The sequence below is a fragment of the Calypte anna genome, chromosome 13 (assembly GCF_003957555.1).
Source record: "Calypte anna isolate BGI_N300 chromosome 13, bCalAnn1_v1.p, whole genome shotgun sequence".
NCBI classification, from domain to species: Eukaryota; Metazoa; Chordata; class Aves; order Apodiformes; family Trochilidae; genus Calypte; species Calypte anna.
The window spans coordinates 13,408,653-13,432,960 of NC_044259.1; the positions used below are offsets into that span (position 1 = coordinate 13,408,653).

At 46.9% G+C, this 24,308-nt stretch overlaps 1 protein-coding gene across 1 annotated transcript in view; it reads left to right on the forward strand.

Annotated features, from left to right (window-relative positions):
• The first annotated feature begins 1,864 nt into the window (after window positions 1-1,864).
• CYFIP2 (cytoplasmic FMR1 interacting protein 2) overlaps window positions 1,865-24,308 on the forward strand; it is a 41,641-nt gene continuing 19,197 nt past the window's right edge. The window contains exons 1-15 of the mRNA XM_030459282.1: window positions 1,865-1,991; window positions 8,305-8,445; window positions 10,493-10,582; window positions 10,665-10,742; window positions 11,747-11,848; window positions 12,535-12,716; window positions 13,026-13,122; window positions 13,774-13,902; window positions 15,263-15,367; window positions 18,129-18,220; window positions 21,013-21,130; window positions 21,703-21,822; window positions 22,474-22,599; window positions 23,585-23,751; window positions 24,009-24,156. Of these exons, the coding sequence (XP_030315142.1) occupies window positions 8,329-8,445; window positions 10,493-10,582; window positions 10,665-10,742; window positions 11,747-11,848; window positions 12,535-12,716; window positions 13,026-13,122; window positions 13,774-13,902; window positions 15,263-15,367; window positions 18,129-18,220; window positions 21,013-21,130; window positions 21,703-21,822; window positions 22,474-22,599; window positions 23,585-23,751; window positions 24,009-24,156 (1,671 nt within the window). The 5' untranslated portion in view covers window positions 1,865-1,991; window positions 8,305-8,328. The remainder of the gene's footprint in view (window positions 1,992-8,304; window positions 8,446-10,492; window positions 10,583-10,664; window positions 10,743-11,746; window positions 11,849-12,534; window positions 12,717-13,025; window positions 13,123-13,773; window positions 13,903-15,262; window positions 15,368-18,128; window positions 18,221-21,012; window positions 21,131-21,702; window positions 21,823-22,473; window positions 22,600-23,584; window positions 23,752-24,008; window positions 24,157-24,308) is intronic.

Below are 24,308 nucleotides of genomic sequence, written 5' to 3' on the forward strand. Positions count from 1 at the left end.
GGGAGAGTTCTGGGTGCTTGTTCCAGTGGATCCAGACCTTAAAACCAGGTCTGAAAAACCTAGACTTTCCTGGAACATTTTAAAATGAACATGGTTCTATGTGATGTTTGGCTTTATCCTCTCTGAACGTCGTGCTTATCAGCACAGCAGGGTTCAGGTGAATGGCTCTGCTAAATCTCACTTGGCAGCCACTTCAAATTTGTGTGTGTTCTTCTGTTCAGTTCACGCCACCATCATGTTATCTCTCCCCTCTGCACATAACCAGCTGGTGCACACACTCCTGTGCCTACCTATATGGGGTCTGCCTTACCAGCCTGAAGAGAAAAAGACAAAAGCAAAGAAGCTCATTCTATTATTCTAAGACCTAAGACAACATAGAGCAGAAAATTAAACTAATATCATAACATTAGTGGAATTTCCATTACCCTGAGCCTGACTGATAATGAGAGCAGACTAAACTGTTTAAAAAATAGTCCACAGCAGTTTTCACTGACACTGTTCTCTTGAAGTGACCTTGTTTCACCCATGGCCTCAGTGCAATATTAGCTGTTAAATCTTTTGGATCTGCTGTAACAATGCTCACTGAAATTTTCTGACAAGAAATAAGTAGTACAGAAATGAATGATGGCTACAAAATGTTTCTGATAAAGGTGAGACAGAAGAAATGCTGTGCAGGGGAAGGATAGTCTACTTCCAAAAATGCTATTGATAGTTTGTTTTGTTTTTTTTTCAGGTGTGGTCCTGTCTACTAAAACAAAGATAGTTCCTGAGGCTATTTTGCTGCTTTGGTAGTTTGCAGACTTTGGCAGTTTGGCAGGGCATTCATTCAACTTACAGTAGCAGAGCTACAGTGTAAACATGTTATCCAAGCTTCACCGAGGAGCCAACATACACCAGTTAATACCCATGGGGACCAAGCTCTGCTGCACGATAGCATGGACAACAGAGCAGAAGTCTCTAAGGAATCAGTGCTCTCATCCAGGAGGGCTAGATGGCAGTGCATATTTAGCATGGGCTGATATTCAGGAAAGGGGCACTGCCAGGGCCACCAGGGAAAAATATCTAGACCTGTATCTAGACTTCCAACAGTCTCTGGGTATCCAGCAGTGTCTTGCAACAGGCAGCAGCATCAGTAGCTTAGAGGGTTGCAGAAATATGAAGGCCCCCATACAAGGTTTCTGCCAATCACCAGTAGGCACTTCCTCTGAAAGCTGTAAAAAGTCCACTTTGAATTTCACAGTAGATCTAAGATGTATTTGAGCTTTAAAAAGCAGCATGAGCAGAAGGACTGGAAACTTGTCCCTGAAGAAATGCCAGATGCCAAAAGGAAGATCTTTTGGATATTGTGCTAACTCCTAAGAGGCTCGGAGCTTCGAGCAAAGGCATTGTCTTCTGGATTTGGTCCCTTACATGCTTAGTGATCCAAGTCTTTGTGTGCGTTCTGTAAACAGGGATTTTGCTAAAATGGCACGCAAAACCTAATGATGGTACACGTCCTCTGAGCGGCAGAGAGGCTGAATGAAGGCATGGGACCCAGCAGGCTCAGCAGCAGGGAGATGGACAATCCCAGACGGGTCCTGCTTTCTCAGGGACCCAAACGGGCTCACCCAGAGCCAGGCCTCCGGGGAACAGCAGCCGTCCCTGCCCGTGTCCCCTCCGCGCAAAGAAGGGGGTTGGTGACCTTTTCCCTCCCCACCGGAGAGTCCGCACCGCCGCCACCCCAGGCAGCCCCAGCGGGAAGGAGGCCCTCAGCGCGGACATACTCGATCCCCGTTCTCGCCGCGCATCCCCCGCGCTGCCCGGGGGAGGAGCCGCCCGCACGGCTCCAGCCCCTTCCCGCGGCGGGGGCCGGGGCTCCCCCCGCCGCCGTGCGGAGGGGCCGGCGGAGAGCCGCGGAAGTGCACTTGCTGCAGCCATTTCCTGCTCTTTGTGAGGGCGGCGCGGAGCGGAGCATCCCGCGGCGCGTAGCAACGCACCCCGCGGAGCGCCAGGTGAGCGGGGCGGGGAAGGCCGCGGGGGCTGCGTGGGGGCTCCGCGGACTCACCTCCTCACCTCCCTCCAACCCCCCCCCCCTCTCTTCCCTGGCCTACGCGGAGCTCCGCAGAGATGCCCCCGCCGCCGCCTTTGCCCCCGCCGTCCTCCGGCAAGGCTCAGCCGGGGCGGCGGGGCAGGTGCTGCCCGCCCGGACCGGAGAGAGTGCGGGAGGCCTGGCTGGGTCGGGATGTGCGGAGCTGTATCCCACAATGCTTAGAGCTACCTGCAGCAATCAGCCTCCCCGCAGACACTGCAAGGCGCCGGGGGTGGGGGGAAATAGCGCAAATCAGCGTTGCCCTTCTACCTTCCTGCATCCCGGCTCTGCGCCCCCAGGACGGGAATGAGCCGAGGTCCGGGCTGCAGCGGCAGCTTTAACCCGAGCCAGGGTCGTGGCGATGCTTGGCGCAGGGATAAAAGGGGATGGAAGAGATGGAGGAGCGGCGGCGCTGGGCCGGGGTTGATGGTGCCCCCGGCGGGGGCTCCCGACCAGCGCCCGGATCACTCGTGGCGTGAAAATATGGTGTCCCTGGGGGAGGAAGGGGAAGGAGGAAACGAAGGGGTCTGAATCAGGGGTGGGAGGGAAGAGCTGGAGCTGCGCCCGCAGGTTCGTGCTTTGGCGTCTGTAGGAGTCGGCAGAACCGTTCCCTTCCGAAACCGCCCGGTTTCCCGAGCGGGAGACGGTTCAGGAGCGAGGTGTGCCCAGGGAAGCTTTCCTTTGTATTGAACTTTCCACCCAAGGACGCTGGAAATGGGTGGTGCTAGCCGCATCCCACCTGGGCGGGAATGGATGGATCCTGCAGGAAATTTCCTTTGGCTGGAAGGACCGGGAAAGAGTGAGGGGAAGAAAGAGACGCACGCACTAGAATCTCTCTGCCTACTCGGGGTTGTTTTGGAGAAGGGGGAAGGGTGGTGGTTTTATGTGCTGTCAGAGGACGCTGAGCTTGTCCCCTTTGCCATCTGCCGCTTTCCTTGGGGGGTTTGGATCACAGAGATCTTGTAGAATTAGGTTGAGTCGCTAAACCCTCTGCACACTGCCTGCCCTGCATAGATACCGACAGAAAAAGCACCTCATGATTTACATGATGACAGTTGTCTGGGGTTAGTCACTGAGATGGATGGGTGACTAGTCCACTATTTTGATGCCTGCTACAGCAATATAATTCTAGAATTATTCACTGCAAAGAACAATTCTTTTTTTCTCTTTTTCTCTGTACCTTACTATTAGCAAAGCCCAATGAACGTGGAAAGATAGAAGGAACTTCCATTTTATAACCAAGGTATCCTAAGCAAAGCAGACTATGCTGAGTTCATGGTAATAATTTTATTAACGAGCAGTTATCATCTTTGCATAAAAAATACAAAGACTGGTGTTAGAAAATAATGAATTGCCCAACTATTGACAATACTGTCCTGTATCATTTAATTTCCCAAAAAGTGCTTCAACTGTCAGCAGTGGAGTTGCTTGAAAACTTGCTACAAATTTCTCAACTATATTGGAAATGCAGCTTCCTATACCTGCCTTCCTTCATGACCATTCTTAGCATCAGAAGAAAAAAGAAAAGTGAAGAGAAGAAAGAAGATTCTAAAAGAAATAAATTAATAAACTCTAAAATAATTGTGTTGCTGAGCAACAGTGTCAATGTCTGGAACTCAGCCTAAAGGAGTTACAGAAAATGTAGAGTGGGGAAACAGAAAAGCACTTTCAGGAGTCATGCAGTTTGGCTTTCTTTTTTAATGGGAAGGGTAATTTCATGAAGTGCAGATGCCCTGCTCTGCCAGACTTGCTCATCCTACCTGTGTTTAGTTGCTCCTGCAAAGAACCTACAGACTGTGGTGATGGTTGCAATTACAAGTAATTCTTGAAGGATGTGGGAAGGGGTTGATGACATGCAAGCTAAAACACAGGGGACTTTAATCCCCTGTATTTTAGGCCAGGGTCAAACTAAATTTTTGCTGGGGTACTTGTTAGGCCAGGATGGTTCCTGACCATCCATGCTATTTTGGAGGACGCGTGAGAAGCAATATCACAGAGGCAAAAATAAATTAAGTGACTTTCCTGGGTCACCCAGGGACTGGGCATCAGAGATGGAGATGGATCCTAGATCCTCAGGAGGTAACCAGAAGAAGTTTGTCTTCCTTCTTCATTTGCCATTTCCTCAGCAAAAGTAATTTTGCTGCTTTTCTCACCCCAGGCTTGCAGGGCTTGTATCCTGTCTTAGTGCAAATGTCCTGTGCAGTTCCTATCTTTTCTTGTGTCATTTCCTGCTCTCAGTAGCTATTACAGCATCAGAATGAATATGTACTGTAGGAGCAGGTGAGCTGAAAACCTGAAACCACCCATGCCACTTCCCCAGAGCTCTCAGCTGTGCAGCCTTGAAACCAAATGCATATGCATGCAACATATTCATTATGGCTCTGCTATTAAAAGTCTTGCTTTGTTCTCCCAAGCTGCTCTAACAATAAAGATGTCTTTGTTCCTTTCACTGCAAAAGGATGATATTGCACCGATACTTCTGGGAAGGTAGGACCTGCCATGCAAGTTCAGACATCTTGCTCCTTCCCAAAACCTTCCTGTGCTCTGTGTTAAATCTGGTTCCCAGGATGCTGCCACAGCAGTGTCACTGTGTTGGGAACTCTTTAATATTTGCTTTGGAGTCTTGGGCCATGCCCTGGCCACGGACCCCACTTGGCTGGCTCCCTGCAGCATCCAAAAGCTCTCTGCCTCAGTGTGGACATTTGGCTTTAGAATGTGTAAGAGATGGCCAGAAGGACTGTGACTGAGATGTGGGATGGGGTGAGGAAGTTGCTTCAACAGATGAGCAGAAAGTGTGGGCAGGGAAGAAAGTACTTTTGTGAGCTGGTACCCAGCAGCCCGTGTGGATCTGTTCGAGTCCACACAGGCAGGATGTGCTTCCTGTGTGCAAGGAAAAGCCTTGCCCTGTCATGCACATGTTATGGCAGAAAAAAAGTCCTCTTCCTGAGCAGGCTGCTGTGCTGCTCCCAGGCATTGTAGCCCCCAGCCCCACGGCCATCAGTAAACCATCAACGTGGGCTGACTCTGCTCTTCCCTGAGGGCAGGTGGTGGGTGGCAGTCAAGGCTTAATGAGGACTTTCTGATGAGTGCCTGCAGGGATCCCTGGCTTCCATGGGCTGGAGTCATTTGGTCTCTGCCATGTTACCTGACAGTTGCCCACTTTGTGGCTGGACTGAGGGGATGAAACCGGACTTGCCAGGGCAGCCCCAGTATGTTTGTTAGAAACCTTGTTGCAGGAAGGTAAGGGACGGTGGTGTGGATCTATGGCAGTGAGACTTCCCCTTTCAGCTCCCCCAAGTAACAGGGGCCAAGCAATCACTGATTCCTTCCAGAGCCTTTCCCAGGCTTTGTCCAAGTGCACAACCCCTCTGACTGCTCGATGCTTACAACTGGCAGTGGATCCCAACTGAGAGCAGGGCCCCTGCCAGCCCTACAACCACCCCAGGGAGCAGGCCAGTGGCTCAGGCAGGTGAGAGATCTCTCCTGAGGCTGTTTTTCCATGAATGATCTGGGGTGAGGATCCAAATCAGGCAGCTCTGGACCAATAGCTCCCTTTTCAGACATTCTGGCTGCAAGGTTGATGTTGTAGTGTGCTACAAGCATGAAACTTGGGGGAAGTCCTGGTAGACCACACTTTTCCCCATAGCCTTGGATGGTTTTCCTCTTGGGCTTTACAAAGCACAGAAGTGAAATTGGGAATCTCCATGAAGACCTATCTGTTGCACCCACAAAGCCTTTGTAGTTTTTCCATCTTCATTCAAATTCTTGCCCTCTGTTCAGCCATGGCAAAGCATGGAGTAGGTTGATATCTGAGTGCATCGCTTGATGCACTCAACCTTCATGCTTCCTTTTCTGTTAATGTATTTCTTATTTCCACACACTACGTCTCTTTCTCTATTTGAGTGCAAGATCTTTAGGGCAGGCACTGGCTTAGTCATGCAGGTTTGTGTGCCACCTGTCACAGCAGGATCTGATACTGTATTTGGGACTGTAAGTCCTGGTATGGCTCGAACAGCAGCACTCTTGAGTTGCTGAGCTCTTTGCATGTCACAGGGATATTGGGGAAGTGTCTTTGATTGCAGCAAACTTGCAACACCTTCCACAAATGGCCTTAGAATTGGACTTACAATCAAATGAGCCCAAATAAACAGTCACAGCCCTCAAAGCTATAAAAGAAGGTTTTTGTCTTTCCAGGCCTGAAGTATGTAAAGAAACATCTATCAGTACCAGGGGTGTTGTTCTGGGAACCCAGAGGAGAATCTTGAAGCACTGGAGGTGGTGGGCAGCCAAGAAGGTCCATGGGGTTGGGCAAGTGGACCTGCCTGCACAGAGGTGCAGGCACAAGATGCTTGCAGGAAGGAGGGAAACTGCTTTTGCCTGCATCTCACCCTGACATAATGTCTGGTTTTGACAGTTGCTACAATTTGTAACAGAAAACCATTTCAGCAAAGAGAGGTGAAGAAGGAAACAGAAATTTGAGAATGTAGTGAAAGGACTGCTTGAAACTTTTTTTTTTGTTTCCAGACACTTATTTCATGGTGTCTCAGCTGCAGCTATAACCAAGCTTTTTTTCTCAGCTGCCTGGTGCCTTGTGGAGGCATTTGTGGAGGTGGAATGAGTTTTACCAGGCTCATAGATATGCCTGTAGCCCATGCGTGCAGGCAGCAATGATGCTGATAGGTACAGCAGCAGACTCACCCCTCTCACCACCTAACATGAAGCCAGCCCAGGACTACACACAGCATCCATCCCTCTTGGCCCTGATCCTTGCTGGGTGCATGCATGTATATATATGGGCACCCCAAATTCATTGTCCTTCTATTCTCCCAGTACTAGAAATGAAAAGCAAACTGATATTCTTGGAAACAGGGACTCAGTTAAAAAAGAAAAAGGACCTAAAGGATTTGTAGCAGATAATAGGCTGAATATGGAATTGCAGTTGCAACCAAAGGAGTTGGTGTGTTTGTACAAAAGGAGGGAGCTTACACTGCTGTTGTATCTGATGCTTGTGCAGACACTGATGGAGCCCCATATCCTGCTATGGCATCCACACTTCAACAGAAAAGTTGCAAATCAATCTTAGAGAAAAGAGGCTTGGATGAAAGGACTGGAAAACATGTTCTGTAACAAGGCAAGCAAAGGGCTCATCTACTTGCCTGAGCCCAAGTGAAGGTTGCAGGGTGTTTCATTGAAATGTGTATCTTGATTGGAACTTTAGGAATAGAGAGCTCCACTAACTTGCATGTTAGAGTGATGAAACTCAGTGGTTCACCTTTGAAACTAGACAGGCTATGAGTAGGGAAAGAAACACTCTGGGGGGGGGAATTTGCTAATCCAATGACATGTCAGTATTTAAAATGAGTTCTCTCTCTGCAAATGTTTAAATGCAGCAAAGTGTTTTTCCAGGAGACACAAGCTCTAGGTCAGGCACACCTATTGCACATGGATTAGGTATTAACTGGGGAAGCCCTGTGGCTGTGATTATGCAAGCACTCAGCCTGGGTGACAGCAGCTGTCCCTCCATACTTGTTCTCTTACAGCAAAGGTGAGTGGCAAAGGAGGTAAGGGACACAGGGGTTTGTCCTGAGGTTCCTAGCTCTCTGCCAGAGAGCTTTCAGAAACTTTTCCCTTTGCTTTTTATTTCATGAGTAACTGGCACCATTGGCTAGGGAACACTGTGTGTGGTAAAAAGAAGGAAAATCTTTTCCAGCAGCAACTTCTTTTTTGCTGCTTGCAGTGCCACAGACAGCCTTCATTGCACTTAATACTTTCTGGTTCACCTTTGAGAATGCAATTTGTTGTTTACAGTTTTCAGTGCCATTCATGTGTGTGAGAAGGAGAGCATGTGAGTGTCAGCATCTGTCATACTTCTCTAATCATGCAGTTTCAAGAGATATTTTTATAGCACTGCTTTTCAAATGGGAGCACACGTTTTCACTCTGGGCTGCTAACACTGCACTGCAGCACCAATCTGCACTCTCTCCTAAGTAGTTTTGCATATAGCTAAACAGAGAGGGGCATGGGTGGGTAATTGTGTTCTTCTTGTTCTGCATTCCTACTCTACTGCTGAATCACAGAAAGAGAGATGACATAGAGGTATAAGCTAAATACAGAAGGAGAGGAAAATGAGATAAACTAGGATCATGTATCTTGCAGAGCCAGCAAATGGTGGTTCAGCTTTGGTCCTCTGGCACTTTCTTTTGACTGTTGTCCATCACTCTCTTCTTTGGATTTAGATTGGAAACTGAACATCCAGAACCATGACCACCCACGTCACGCTAGAGGATGCCTTGTCCAACGTGGACTTGCTGGAGGAGCTGCCCCTGCCAGACCAGCAGCCATGCATCGAACCACCTCCATCCTCCATCATGTACCAGGTACTTTCAGATCCTGGAGGTGGTGGGTAAGGGAGTGTTGTTTTGGTAGAGCATAGGGACACATGGCACTATGAGAACTTGGGTTCTCAAAACCATCTTGGGTTTACCATGTTTAAGGAGATGTTCAGAACAGATCTACCCACAAATCTGTTCCCCAAGACTTTAAGAGTAAAGTCCTAGAGATGGGTGAAACAGATCCTTAAGGCTGAGCAAGACAAAGGGAAGTTAAAAAAGAGTACCACAGTGCATGAACGGGTTAGAAAAAGAAGATAAGACTTGTGATAAGAGCAGAAAGTTTTCAGTAATATCCTGTTATGCATGTATTTCTGTGCTGCCTTTTTATGGCAGTGCGTGCATCTAAGTAGGTCAAAATCAAAGTTGTGCCTGACTTTGGCTGGCCTGTGCTGCTCACACAGCTGGAGCTGCCGGCCTGGGGAGCTGATGGCATGCGAGGAAGGGCAGTTAGCAACAATCACTTCTCTGCCTTGAACAACTGCAGATTTAGCTGCAGCTGCACTGACCAAGCAAAGCTTGGCACGAGCCCAGGGCAAGGCTCAACCTCCTGCTTTTGGATCCGCAGCAGGATGCCTCTGCTGCCTGGCCCCCACACCCTGCCCTATAGCACACACCCAGTGTTAAATAGAATATGGGGTTACTTTCTCCATCCTGCCACTCCTGCATTCATTGCTTACCCACTGCTGTGTATAAATACCCCTGAGCAGTGATTGCTGTGCCTTGTACAGGGGTCTGAAATTACAGTATCTCTTTCAGCAGGTCAGACTGTGTGCTTGTTTAGTAGCTTTAGTATGTCTATGGGTTATCAGACCCACAGGCAGTTGTTGGCTGCTCAAATTTCAACTCTCCCTGGAAAACCTTGATGTAATTTTTGCTTATGTTGTCCTTAAATAATTTTTACTCTTGTGTCCTCAGTGGCCTAGGGTTCAGCCTTATGGCAAAACTTCCTTTTAGGGCCACAAGTTTGTGCATGTAGCTGGGCCTTAAAAACTCCTCTAAACTGGATCTAGAGACACTGGCCAAGCCTATGTCCTCATGATATCTGGGTTGTATAGTCTTCTCCCCTGCTAGCCAGAATTGCATATGCAACCTCAGAGTATTACATTAGTCACATGCAGTGTCCTGGAGGAACTAAGCCAAGTGGTCCTGTAGCCATGTGTCTGTGCTTCTGGCTCTTCCTACACAGGAATTGTATTACTGAGGTGAGTGTGGTCAGTGCAGTGACAATGTCCTTGCACGAAGCAGCTCTGGGTGCCTGGGAGCAGACTCTATATGCTCTGCACTCCAGCAGATAACATCACCCAGCCTTTGCAGAGGAAATTAGGCAAGTGCAGATGTGTGAGCAGGCACACGGTGCAAAGAGGCTGAGGAGCTGCTTTTTTCATCCTCTCCTTGCTCTGCATTTTCTTGCTCCCCTGTGCTGACCCAGAGCAGTTGCTCGACTGCCAAAACAACTGTTCCTCCCGAAGCATCTGCTTGCAAGGGTAACACTGGTGCTGATAATAGCATCTGGATGAGTGCTTTCAGATTTGTGTTTTCCAGACATCTTGTTCCTTGCCCTTTCTGTGTGTTTATTTTTCACAATTCCTGCTGACAGGATGTGGTCTTCCCAAAACAGCCAGAGCACAAATAGAAATTAATGAGGCTGCATCTGTTTGACTTATCAAGCTAAAATCCTTAGTGTAATTGTTGTAGGTTTGCTCTGTGGTGTGGCTGCTGTTCCCTGTAATTGATCCCCACCTGGTTTGGCTGTGTTTTACAAGGGTTCATCAGTCTTGATTGCCATATTTTCACATGTATAGTCTGCAGAATTTTCCCTAATGAGCATGTGTGATTCAGAAGCATCAGAGGCTGCATGTATGACTCTACTTCAGATCTAGAGGTGCAACACCTCCAATTGCTCCTAAGATGCTCCCATGCCTCAGGAGCCCTACTGATCCTACCATTTGCTCAGTGCATCCCAAACTGGACTGTATCAGGTGACCAAACTACTAGCTGTATTTTAATCCCTATCTCTCCATTTCACCCATAGGCTAATTTTGACACAAATTTTGAAGACAGAAATGCCTTTGTTACTGGCATTGCCAGATACATCGAGCAAGCAACGGTGCACTCCAGCATGGTGAGTCCCCTGGGTGCTTCCCTAGCAATGAGAAGCCTGTGGCACCCGTGCCCTGCCCCAGCAATGCCTCTCTGTTTTTCAGAATGAAATGCTGGAAGAAGGCCATGAGTATGCTGTGATGCTTTATACATGGAGGAGCTGCTCCCGGGCCATCCCCCAGGTACAAGAGATGTACCCTTCCCAGGCAGAGATATCCCTAGTTGGCTGTGTCTTCAGTGTGGTTAGTCTGGAGTGGAGAATGAAGAGCAAAACTCTTCAAAGTCTCAAACAAATAGGGAGGTTGAAAGAGAGACCACTGACTCTTCAAATTGTCCTCTTCTCACCAAAGTCACAACCACTGATCTCAGCAGCCATTAGCCATTGCAGAAGTAAATCTATACTGCTGTCCTAGCAAAGGGTGTCTGCTCTGCACTCTCATGGCTGTGAGGACTCCATACCTGACACCTCTCAGCAGTGCCTCTCAGTTCAGTCACACACACCAGAAGTGGTAGGAAACCACAAACTGTATATTTCCTGGTAGGAAACTGGGAGCCCCTCCCTTGCTTTTCAACCCCTCCGGACCAGCTTGTTTGTCCTACAGCTGCTGAAAGGACCAAGCTAAGCACAGCACTTGTGGTAGTGCTGTGTTTTGTCCCTTGGGTCTTTATCCACATCTTTATCTGGAGAATGAGTAGACTTTGCTTTAGCTAAAGCAGTGTGGTTATTTCATTATTGCTTCAGACAAAGGCAGTTAGGTTTTGGAAGCTCAGAGTAAAATCATCAGATCTGGTTTATATCAAACATTCCTGGTACCATTGTGTGGCCTCATACTGTTGCATGATATCAGGAGCTTCAGCTTCAGTTAAAAGTTGCTCCAGTGCTGGGAAGGAGTCTTGTGTTGTGTGAAGAAGAGGGTGAAGGCAGCCTGGGATGAAAACTGAATTGTCTCAAGGTGTGGCTCAAGTCAGGCTCTCCCTGACTTGCACAGAGCAGATCAGGTATCTGGGGCAGGTTTCAGTATCTCAAACTGCTGCTCAGACTCTGGGGTGATCTTTCTGCTGCCATGGGAGCCCCAGGGTTGTAGGTATTGCGAGAGCATGCATGAAGGAGCACCTCAGTATGCCTGAAACACAGCAATGTTAGAAACTTTGATGCTGACAAGAGTGATTTCTCTTTGCAACACAGGTGAAATGTAATGAACAACCAAATCGAGTGGAGATTTATGAGAAGACTGTGGAAGTCCTAGAGCCAGAAGTCACCAAGCTTATGAAGTTCATGTATTTTCAGGTAAGTGGTCAAGGAGAGAGGCAAAAAATAATTTCTTACTTCCCTTTTAACTTATCCTAAGTGGGGCTGTATTTGTAGGTAAGTAGGGCAAGAATATTTGCCTGCCAGGATAGCTTGAAGAACCCCCCGAGCCCCCTGCTAGGTCTCTTCCTTGAAGCCACCAGCAGATACCTGTGACCTTTCTGAATGAAAATCCGTGTGTCCCTTGCTCAGCCCCAAAACCTCACATACCAGTTGGGAATAAGCACACCTCAGCCCTTGGAGGCCATGGAGGACCAGAGCACTTCTGTGTGGAGCTGATGGGTGTCACAGACAGGAGTTTTTCTGGGATGTTGGTTGGTGGATATGAAGACCTGTTTCACCATCAGTTTCGCAATCAGTTTTTTATTTTATGTCCTGTGAGATATTTATGCCCCACCTGAAAAACTGGAGCCTGATTTTGCAGAACATGCTGCACTCAGAGAAGGCACAAGTGGAGGGTTTGAGCTTCTCTCCAGCACTGAGAATATCTGACTGCAGTAGTCTTTAAAGGTGCTTTGTTTGATGGCAGCAGTGGAGAGGGACATTGGAGCCTCCATCCCCAGCAGAAACGTGTTCTTGTTAAAGAAAGGAGGTGGTAGTTGGGTGGAGAAGGGTCCCACGAGTGGTGTGGTGGCTGCACATGAGATGCTGCTGTGTCCTTCCAGCGCAAGGCTATCGAGCGGTTTTGCAGTGAGGTGAAGCGCCTGTGCCATGCTGAGAGGAGGAAGGACTTTGTCTCTGAGGCCTATCTCCTCACACTGGGCAAGTTCATTAACATGTTTGCTGTCCTCGATGAGCTGAAGAACATGAAGTGCAGCGTAAAAAATGACCACTCAGCCTACAAAAGGTGAGAGGGGGGCAAAGCAGCAGGAGTGGGGACAGGTCTGTGCCTGGTCTGCCCTGCAGTGAGGTCAGGGGGACATCAGGAGGCTGGGTTTCTGTGCTGCTGTAAGCTCTCTTTGTGGGTTTAGGTAAATATTACAGCTGCACTGAGTTCTGGTTCCCTCTTGGTAAGACAAGGAAAGAGCAGAGCTGTCCTGCAGGGGGGGCTTTGAGGCAGCTGCATTGTAGCTGCAGGTGAAACAGCAAAGATGGGTGATGAGAGTCTCATGTTGAGTTGATTGGCCCTTGGTGACTTTGAATTTCTCCCTTCCAGAGCTGCCCAGTTTCTGCGGAAGATGGCAGACCCCCAGTCCATCCAGGAGTCCCAGAACCTCTCAATGTTCCTGGCGAACCACAACCGCATCACACAGGCAGGTCCCTTTCCTTTGAAACTTTTCTGTGGGTAGAGAGAGACAATGATCCTGCCAGGGCTGAGAGTGCTTCATGCTGGACTGTGGCAATAGCTGCCTTGTTTGTTGCCTCATTGCTACTGATTGATGATTTTTGGGCTAGGCTGGTTAATTCTAGCAGTATCTCCTTTTCATGGGTCATCCTGGGTTCTTTGAAGGTCCCTAAGACAAGACTGAAGGTCTAAAGGATACAAGAAGACCTCTCAGGAAGGGTTTCTGCCAGAAACTCTTCCTCTTTTTTCACCAGTAAATCCATCCAGTCCATCTCTCGGACTGAATGGGGACTACAGATCAGGCCCAGGGCCCTCTATAGTTTCTTCTCATTAGATAAAATATTGCACAACTTCTGAGGCATCTTTCTTTACATCTCACTGTCTGATATTTGGCTACTGTGTGATCAGTGTGAAGGGGAGATCTGTCCTGTAGAAAGAAGGTTGTTCCATACAGGTGGCACTATGAGGTCAATCTTGTGCCGGTAACTTAAGGAAAGCACACAGACGAGGTTTGAAGACACCTCTTATCATTCTGCTCCTAATCCTTTGAATATGTTTCTCCCCTGGTTCTTGCTGTTCTCTATCAATATGGGTCATGTGGCCCCTGTCAATGTTTCAGTGTTTGCACCAACAACTGGAGGTTATCCCTGGCTACGAGGAACTGCTGGCTGACATTGTCAATATCTGTGTGGATTACTATGAAAACAAGATGTATCTGACTCCTAGTGAGAAACACATGCTCTTAAAGGTAAGTTTGAGCCATGCTTCTGGGATTAGGTTCTTGAGTAGTTTCGCTTCTTTTTCAGTGAAATGAAATTCCCTCCTGGGACAGTGTTTCTCTTAATTTTCTTTATTTTTCCCCTTTGGGTTAAAATGCATCCTTTCTCTGCAGGACCAACATCCTCTGGACAGGGTTTGCAATAAGATGGGAAGGCTCTCCATGTGGAGCAGCAAAGGCTGCCTCCCTGCTTTCCTGTTTCACTTTTGATCTCTGCTAGTTTGTGCCCCTGCTGTGATACCTCAGTTCTCCCATTTTCTCCTTTTCACCTCTTTGTAGCTTAGCAGACTGGATGTGTCTGTAGGTTAGCAATGTCCCATCCCAGTGCTCTGTACTGTCACCTGTGTCAGACAGTGTCATGAGCTGCCTCTGTTCCTGCTGTAACTTGGAACCTCTCCCATAATTTTTCTGCTGTCCTTTCAAATCCCTCTCCCTTATTCCCATATAAAAATCTCCCTTCCTCTCTTCATTTCTTCTGCTCTTCCCCATCTCCATCTCTGTCTTTTCCCTCAATCCTTCCCAAGGTTGCCAGCAGCTCTGCCTGCCTGGGATAAAGGACATGCATGGGAGTTCAGCTGATGGATGAGAGCAGTGGTGGGTGCTCTGCACTCTCCAGGGTCGGAAGGAGTTTTTCTGTTGTGCATGGATGTATGGGATCATGGGCTTGACCTGAGTAACTGTGTAGGACATGCTGAAATCACCACCAGCTTTGCAACCTGAATTTTCATCTTGCTGCCCATTCCCAGCAATAGGTCTCTGCAAAAGGTAGATCCTTCCAGGTTTGGTTTGCTTACTCTAAAGAGCCCTCAAGGTGAACATACAAAAGTACCTTCTATTTTGTATATTTGTCCTTACTGTAAGTCAGTTATTACAGTGATTGCAGTCACTATTACCATAAGAACTTCATTACCATGTTAGGAATCAATTAAGGTTCTGTGAAGGATAATGTGAGTAGTAAAATATCTGTAATAATGTGTACTTAATTAAATGGGGGAAAAATCAATCCAGGAGAATATTTGAAATATTTTCAGTGCTTCTCTAGAAGTAAATATTCACAATTAGGTGAATTGGATTGATACTATGTGGGAGAAAGAAAGGAGCAAATTATCAGAGCAAGTGTCATGTGTTTTGTCACAGAAAACATAAATGAAAACATCATCGTGTGTCCTCTATCTACTGTGTAAATCCTTGCAGATGTGTGCAAATTTTTTACAGTCTTCTCATGAGTGTCGGGTCATACAGGAGCATGAAATGGTCTTTCCTATGTGAAGTCTTTGACTTGCTCTGCTGACTTCACCCTAATGAAACCAAGGCTTTCCATCTTCTCTAGGTGATGGGATTTGGCTTATATCTCATGGATGGGAATGTCAGCAACATTTACAAGCTGGATGCCAAGAAGAGAATCAACCTTAGCAAAATAGACAAATTCTTCAAGGTCAGTGATCTCTCTGAGTGAGGCTGGAGTTTATCACAGACCAATGAATTAGCAACCTGTACCATTGCACGAACTGCCAGAAAAAAACTGCAGGAAGTTTTTACAAGTCCAAAAAACCCAAAGAGTTGGGAAATCATCTATGCTGAAGGATGAGGAATGGGATTGCTTTGAATGCTCCTGGGCACAGAGCTGCAGCATGGGTGAGAGGAGTGATGCCAGCCCTTGCTACCAGCAAGGCTGTGGGTGTGTGGGCAGTGCCTGGAGCTGGTTCTGCTCTCAGGCTGTTGGCAATGGAGCTGATGGGAGCTGAGGGCCCTGCACACACTTGCTGGGCAGCTGGAAGCTGCTGCAGCTATGCCTGCTTCAGGGAGCAAAGGATGGGGACTTTGCATGGGAAGTTTGTTTTGTGGACAAGGGAAAGGTGACAGACTGACATCTTTTTTTACACACTACTGAGGCAGGTTTGCAGTCTGCTGAGAAGCACCATCATTTCAGACCACCAGCAAACCTGACTGGTTTGCTGAGGTCTGTGCAGGTGATGATTGCCATTTGCTTTCCCTCGGTGAGCTGCTGAGCTGAGGGACAGGGGAGACACTGGCTAGCTGTGATCTGTCTTACTTCATGGATAACCTTTGCTTCCCATAGGACAGAAAAAGCTTCTGGGGAACTTGGAGTTGGAACTTGGAGGTGCTCAGTGAGTTCCTTAAAGTGCTCATGTGATGGTTTGATGTGCTGTTTTTGTCTTATCTGAGATTCTGGTTTAGAGGAAAGGACCACAAGAACTGGATGCTCCCTTGAGAGAGTGGGAGGCAGCCATGCAGCCTCCCTCTGCCCATGCACACATGCAGCTGAATCCAGCCCTGGACCACAGCTGGAGACCAGGCTGCATTGCTGCCGGGCCACTCAGCATGAGAAAGGTTTGGGATAACCCTGTTGCTTCCCAAAAAAATCTGTTGTATTTGCAAGCTGCCAGCCAGCTGTGGCAGATGGAGAGGAGGTCTGAGGCCCCTCACAGCATCACCTGTGGCATTCACAGGGGTAAAGGACACATCCTTTTTATTGATTCTGTGCACAGGCTGGGGTTAGGAAGCAGATGAGGTCTAAGAGGCATGGTGGGATCTGGCAAAGGACAAATATAATGGCAGCAAAGAATAGCAGTATAGCAGGAGCACATATATAAAATAACTTCCCAGATGGAACCATTAGTTTTGTTTTAGACCTGCTGAGCCTAAGCAGTCCTCATGAGATGGAAAGATTATTTTTTGTTGCCAACATTGACTCCACATCATTTAAAATGATAAGATGAGGATTTCTGAGTAGTTACAGAGCATGAACTGCTACATAGGGATCTACAGACATACAACATGGCTGCATGGGTGTTGCCATAAAGAAGTGGTTGAATACCCTTCAGTCACTGAGGAGACCGCTGAGCATTGTGGCTCTGCAAAAGTGATATATCATGTTATCTCTTGGAATCTTCTGAGTTTTTCCTGGTTCAGCATTTCTAATTTGACTGAATCATGTCCTCGGTGTAATCTGTGAAGTTTGGTCACCTCAGTGCATTCAAACAGATTTGTTGTTCATTGCCAAGTCCTGTAGGCCATCACAGAATCAGGTAAAATATCTTCCATTGCCTGAAATAACTTTCTCCTTTCCAGCTTTTTTTCATTTGAACTTTCACATCTGCTGTTATCTTACCTTATCAGTTAAGTATTACTCCAGACTATCAGATCTCAATAAGAAAAGGCCAGCTACTACTCTTACTACATCTGCTTATTGCCTTCTGATTAATTTCTAGTGGATTGAGCAGGAATTTTTGGTAGTGAAGATAAACTATATGTTCATTTAAACCTTTTATGATGGTGCCACTGGGAATCCCCCATTGCACATCCCCCACACAAGTCAGCCTGAGAAGAGAAGCATGTGATAATAGGACAAGGAATTTGCCACCATCTCCCCTGAATTTTGGGGCAAAGCTTGTGTAGCTGGGTGAATTTGGAGCTTCATGTTTTATTGAAGAGCTGTTGGTAGTTTCTGGTTCAATTTTGTTGGCAGCTGAAAGCTTAGTGAAGCAGGGACCTGTCTCAGCTTGAGGCATGTTCACTGCACTTTGAATTTATTTCCCATCCAAATCCTCCTGAGATACAAAGGACAAGCAAAGCCATGTTATATTGCAGGCAGCCACTGCCTATGTATTTCTCTTTGTGGAGAAGTTTTAAGACACATCACTAGCAGCTGCAGTGCCAAAGTACAGTCTGAGTCCTTGAAGAAAGATGCCACATCCCTGGCAGTCCAGGCACCAAAGCAGCCTACAGCTTCTCTCTGAAGGGAGCCACAGCAATTTGCTGCCAAATTACCAACATGCTGGCTTTTCATCCCTCTGTTCCCCTGGAGCACTATGGTGGGAGGCAATAAGCCCTACTCAGGAATATGTTTCTCTCTCTTTTTTGTAAAAAGAACTTTCCCTTTGGCTCAGTACATCACCAAACCACTCTGGCAAAAACCAGCCTGCATGGGTGACTCCAGGGCTCCAGAGCACACACAGGGAGTGATCCTCACACAAAAAGCTTTATGATCATTTTTAGTCACTTTCTAAGTGTAAAATGACCTTGCACCCAGGTCTGCACCTTGCTTTAAACAGCCTGACACTTTCCCTAGCTTTCAAAGTGCAGGATGCTTTTTCTTAGTCCCTTGCATTGTGCTGGGTCCATGGGCTCCCTCTCTCTGCTCTGTTTCAACCATCTTTTGTTTTCTTTTCCAGCAGCTGCAGGTGGTTCCTTTATTCGGCGATATGCAGATAGAACTGGCCAGATACATTAAGACCAGTGCTCACTATGAGGAGAACAAATCCAAGTGAGTGCCTGCCATAATGTCTCTTGGCTTCTGTGTGTGTCCTGAAAGCCGTGGGAGCTGCAACTCTCCAGTGTGCATGGGTCCCCGTGTGTGTTCCTGTGAGGTGTGAGTCCTTGCCAGCTCTGTGTGCACGAGTGTACCTCTCTGTCCCTACATGGGAAGATGTCTTCATCTCCCTGACGTGTGTGTGTGAGTGTGCAGCCAGCTCTGAACCTACGTGTAACCTTCCGCTGTGCTCAGGCAGGGCAGCAGCCAAGCCTCTGCATCTGCTCCTCCTGGCAAGGGCTGGGAAGGTGCCCAGCAGCAAGGCAGAAGGAAGTAAAAGTGGCTGTTGTGTGGATCAGGGCAGCCACTGAGTGCTTGTGAGGTGTGAGTGTGAGCAGTGTGTCCCTGCTCTGGAGAGATTTTAATCCACATTTTTCATCTCAGGGACAAAATCCTCCAGAGCGTGAACACAGCAGTGGACCTCTTTGCAGTAGGCAGGGCATCTCCTATAGCTCAGGGAGGATTTGTGAAGAAGGGCATTGGGAATGAGTGTTGAGCCAGGTGGGTCAGAGGCACTGGAAATTAATTAATATTGTGTGAGGAGGGCAGAAATGGAGTCTTCATGGCAGTGCTCAGCACTACTTTCCAGTCCAGGTTCACAGGCAGTTTGCTGCTTCCATCAGATGAATTTGCAGGCATCATTTCAGACCAAGCCAGGCCTGTGCTGACCCCCACTTGTATTTGTAGCTTTGCATCATGCTCAGTTATTGCTAGAAGAAGCAGTGTTAAGTTTGGATGTCCTCAAAAAGGCCTATGCAACCACACGTGAGCTAAGTCCATCTGAGCTATGTCTGGCTGTAATGGCTGATTGCAGCCTGGCTTTCACCAGTGAGTGGCCTTTCACCCATGGGAACATCTTGCATGGAAGTCAGATTTTTACAGAGTGAAAAGCAGCCTATCCATGCTGTATCTTCAGCAGGACAGGAACTAACCACCTGCAGCCTCATCTCTCTACTTCTGTGTGCTCAGCCCCCTCCACCCTGGAGCATCCAGCTTTTCTGCCCACCGTGTGATTCACCCAGGAACAGCCCTCCCCAAGGCTGGTTGAAAAGTGCTGATTAATTTTTTGTGAGAAAACTGAAAACAAGGTGGAAAAGTTTTCTTGTCAAAAGGTTTCAATTAAAATTGAAAACTGAAGGATATTAACATTCTACCACATGTGAATTTAAAAATATTTCTGAAAACTCATTTTAAAATGGAAAAGTGATCTGAAAATGTACACCTTCTATCCCAAATCATTCCAAAAGCACATTTCAATGAAACAGTGTTAGCTGCATTCATTTTCTCATCTTAAATCCAAGGCAACTTGTGGACTGTTTATCTGTGCACTATTTTAATTTCTGTCTGGAAATCTGTCTCACCAGGTCTGTATGCTGTACCATACTAACCAATGTTTCTTCCTCACTCACTTGCTTTCCCAGCAAATTGCATGGGACTCCCAGCGCTAACTGCCATGGTGGTTCCATATAATCTCCATTTCTTACTAATACTGTTTTTGTCACTTTCTTTCCCTTCCTTTCTCCATGAAGATTGAATTAATGTCTGTTTTTTCTGCATGATGCTTTGTTTCCACACTGTGGACTAGGCTATGTGTGGCAGGGAGGGCTGATGCAGCCCTGACCTTTCCTGCCAACCTGCCAATTGTCCAGTGGGGAGCACAGGACATTGAAACGGGTAAGAGACGAGTGATGGGACTGTGGGAGGATGGATTTCACAAGGGAAATAGCTCAGCACTTAGAGGACCTTCTACCACTGCAAATATTGGCAACAAGTGTCGTGTAAACTGTTGTGATGGATCTTCATGTCTATGTCCATATCAGGGATGGGCTTCTCACCTTCCTTTTGTACAGCCAATCTAGATGGGGGGGATGACTATCACAAGATGGACAATTATTTGGGGGGAAGCATTATCTGAGCTTCTACATTTTGATGACAGAGTAAGACATGAAAGCCTCAATGACAGACAATTGCTTGCCCAAAGCATTTTGGCGGAGTCATTCTGGTTCCATTTCTGTGGCTAACATGAATGTGGGAAAAGGACATGTTAAATTAAATAGACCTGATCTGCACCATTTCTTCGTATCACTGTGCCTTTGGATGGGGAGCACTGCCTTCTTTTAGGATATCATTACATTGCTATGCTGAACATGTGGCTCAATGCAGATGACAGTCTAATTCATTTAATCATTGTCATTTATACTGAGGGTTGTTCACTGAGCTGGTAGTTTGAGCCAGAACAGAAAAGAGTGGGAGGGATATTCCCTTACTAGCCCATTGCAGTCTTTCCCTGCAGGAGAAGGCAGTGTGACCCAGCTATTTCAGACCTGGAGGGATGACCTCTAAGGGGATTATTATCTGTAGGTTTAGTAGAAAGCATGCAAATGATGTTGAGTCTTTGCAGTTCATCTTTCTATGAAAGCTTGTCCAATGGCAGCCTGGGAAAGAGCCATCTCTGCCTCTGGGGTAGGTGAGCCCAACATGGAGAGCAGCCTTCACGGTGGATGGAGCAGAGATATTCAGGCTGAAAGGTGAGGCAAATGTCCCCATCATGCTGTGTGAGACCACCTCTGGAAGACCCCAAACAGCAGGAGACATGAAAAAGACAACATAGACTGATATCTGTCCTGAAGGTGGCATGTCTTGGGCATGTTGAAGTGAAGATAGCAGTTGAGTGCAAGACTTTACCCCTGGGGGTATCTGAGAGAAGCTCTGTGTCCTGTCCTTGAAACCTGTGTTTTTTTGCCTAGGTGGACGTGCACTCAGAGTAGCATAAGCCCCCAGTACAACATCTGTGAGCAGATGGTCCAGATCCGAGATGATCACATCCGCTTCATCTCAGAGCTCGCACGCTACAGCAACAGTGAGGTAAACTCAGCACAAAGTCACAGTAAGCAGTCTTGGTAGGTAGACAAGGCTGGAAGAGGAGTGTAATCTGCTAAGGATACATTGAGGAGGGAAGGATAAACGACCTGCTTCTCAATCCAGCAATAAAAAAACAAGTTTTTAAAGGCCCCTGCAGGTGCAAAATGATGTGCACCAGAAGCTCTACTGCAACAGCTTCTGCTCATTGGCTACAGCTTTGTCTGAAATAAGAAGTAGGAAAAATTTTGCAACCAAGTGTTTATTATCAGCAGGTGGCAGAACACCCATGACTTGTAAATCGTTTTTTTCTATAAAACAGAGGTTTCAGGAAAGTTCATGAGAGTGTCTCTGTTTTCATTACTGAATATCAGGGCCCTCTCTGATGCCATTGTGATTGTTTTTTGCAAACGTGTGACCCTCATTCATCAGTGTTAATTCAATGAATTGTTAGCAGTCCTAGTCCTTTTCTTTTTGGCATTTGTAAGTGCTTATTTGAATATTAAATCATTAAAGGACTCTCAAGGTTTTCAATTGTATTAGACCATCAAAAAGGAATGGGATGTGATGTTCTCCAGGTGGTCACTGGCTCAGGACTGGACAGCCAGAAATCAGATGAAGAATACAGGGAGCTCTTTGATCTTGCTCTACGGGGATTGCAGCTGCTGTCCAAATGGAGTGCCCATGTCATGGAAGTGGTGAGTGCATCCATGGAAGCAGTAAGTGTGTAACATCCTTCTCTTCCCAGGTGAGCATAAATGTTTTAACATGGCATGTAACAAGGACTGTGGAGAGGTGAGCTTGCTTTCATGCCATCTAACCTTGAGCCATTAAGAAAAACACTATAATCAGGCAGGTAATTGCCCTGAACACCCTGTGTACTAAATGGAGAAAGAGCTTGATCATCTCACCCTGGACCTGAACTACTCTTTGTAGGTGCTGAGGTGTCACCACTGATGTTTGAGAGGAAATGGGTGACTGTTTTCCTGACCTGAATGCCTTGATTAAGTACTGACAACTGTTTGAGATAAGTCTGGGTATTGAGCAAGTAAAACTGTAACTTAAACAATGAAGGAAATTCTTAATTTGGAAAATTTCAACCTCTTCTCAACACAAGTCCATGAATGTCAAAATTCCTGTATGACTGGCAATCTCCCACATAAAACAAAATCAAAATTTGATACAGTGATAATAAAGCCAGGAAGAACCCCAAACTCTGCTCCTAAAGGATTGTCAAATAACTGTAGTGATGTCTAAGGAGAGCTTTCCTGGCACAGGGCTCTCTTCAGTCTTTCCAGCCTGGCTTCTTACTCATTACACTGCTGATAGTGCCTCTTTCCATCTTCTAGTACTCTTGGAAACTGGTTCATCCCACAGATAAATTCTGTAACAAGGATTGTCCAGGAACAGCAGAAGAATATGAGAGAGCCACCCGGTACAACTACACCAGTGAAGAGAAGTTTGCTTTTGTGGAGGTAGGTGCCAACTGTACAAAGTAAGAACCAGACAGGGCTGGTTTCCTGTCCATGTTCCTCAGGTCAGGGGAAGAGAAGGGAAGGGCATCTCACCATATTCAGACAGTTCCTCTTCCCTGTGGCCCACGTTAAGGGATTAAGGGTTCTAACATCCCTGCAGCTCTTAATTTTCCCAAAACTAAGGGGCCACTAAAGTTCTTTGGAGTTCCTCTTGGAATAGGGGCACTGCACCAGTGCATGATGAGAGCAATTCTCTCTTTTCCTGATCCTACTCTTCTTATGCAGTGTTTGTGTGCTAGAGGAAGACAGTATAGAACCTCTATTTTTACTTAATATTGCTGTATTAAGCCTCTCCTGACCTGAAAAAGGGGGTCAGCGCTTCTGGAAATAGAAGGGTGTTTGCTGCAGAGCAGTGTGATCAGGAGCAAGATCAGGAGCTGTGTTCAAGTGAGATAAGGGATTCTCAGCCATTCCCAAGGACCCATGAACTCCTGGTCTGGCTGTCTGTGAACAGTGGGAATAGTACTCTGACCCTCACTGGGGAAGACCCTCACAGCTTCCTTTTCCTTCCAGAGTCCAAGGTCATTTGAATATTGCCTTAATTTTGTGGTTCACTACCTCCTAAGAATTGTCACTGTGCTCTTGTACAAGATGGCTATGCCCTGGTGCAGATGCAGGTCTGCAAGACACACAGCTGTACCCACATGTGGAGCATGTCCAGTTTCTTAGGACTGTGTGTTATTAAAGATGTAAAGAGACCAGGAGTGGAAACAGAGCCTACCTAGGGACAAGGGTCATTTATAAGCAACTGGTGGCATAAATGCTGTCCTCAGCTTGTTGTGATCTGTTAAGCAGCTATCAGAAAAAACAGCCACTGGACCTATGTCACTTGAGTAAAATTAATTTTGTCCAAATTCTTATAATATTTGAGATATGGACCTCATCGTACAATGGGAAAATAGCAAATACATCTGTTTTTAATCAGGTAATTGCCATGATCAAAGGTCTGCAAGTGCTGATGGGCCGGATGGAGAGTGTCTTTAACCAAGCCATCCGCAACACCATCTATGCAGCCCTGCAGGACTTTGCACAGGTGACCCTGAGAGAGCCTCTGCGGCAGGCAGTCAGGAAGAAGAAAAATGTTCTGATCAGGTGAGTCTGTCCCTCTTGAATGTGATGCAAAGCCCATGTATTGATTTGTGGTTCACATCTGTACTATATAAGAATGTTGCCCTGCACACAGCCAACAAAAGCTCTTCCCAAGGTCACTTCAGGGCATGACCCCCCAGTAATGACAGTGTGGCCTCCCACCTTAGGTGCTTTTCTTCCCATGTGTTCACAGCAGGGAATATTTTCATCTCAGATTAGCATCAAGCTTAAGCCCTACTTTCCTCTCCTACCCACTCCAGTGTACTTCAGGCAATTCGGAAGACTATCTGTGACTGGGAAGGAGGTCGAGAGCCTCCAAATGATCCTTGCCTGAGAGGTGAGAAGGATCCTAAAGGTGGATTTGACATTAAAGTCCCACGACGAGCAGTAGGACCTTCCAGTACACAGGTATGTGAATGTCTGTCTCCTGTGTAGGGAATTAATGGTCTTACAGCCATGTAGAAGTCTCCCACCTTGAGCTAATCAGCTGTTTCTGTTGTCTGTTCCACAAAGTCTTCACACTGCTGAGTCTTAAATGTGGCTTTGGTGCCTAATTTGTT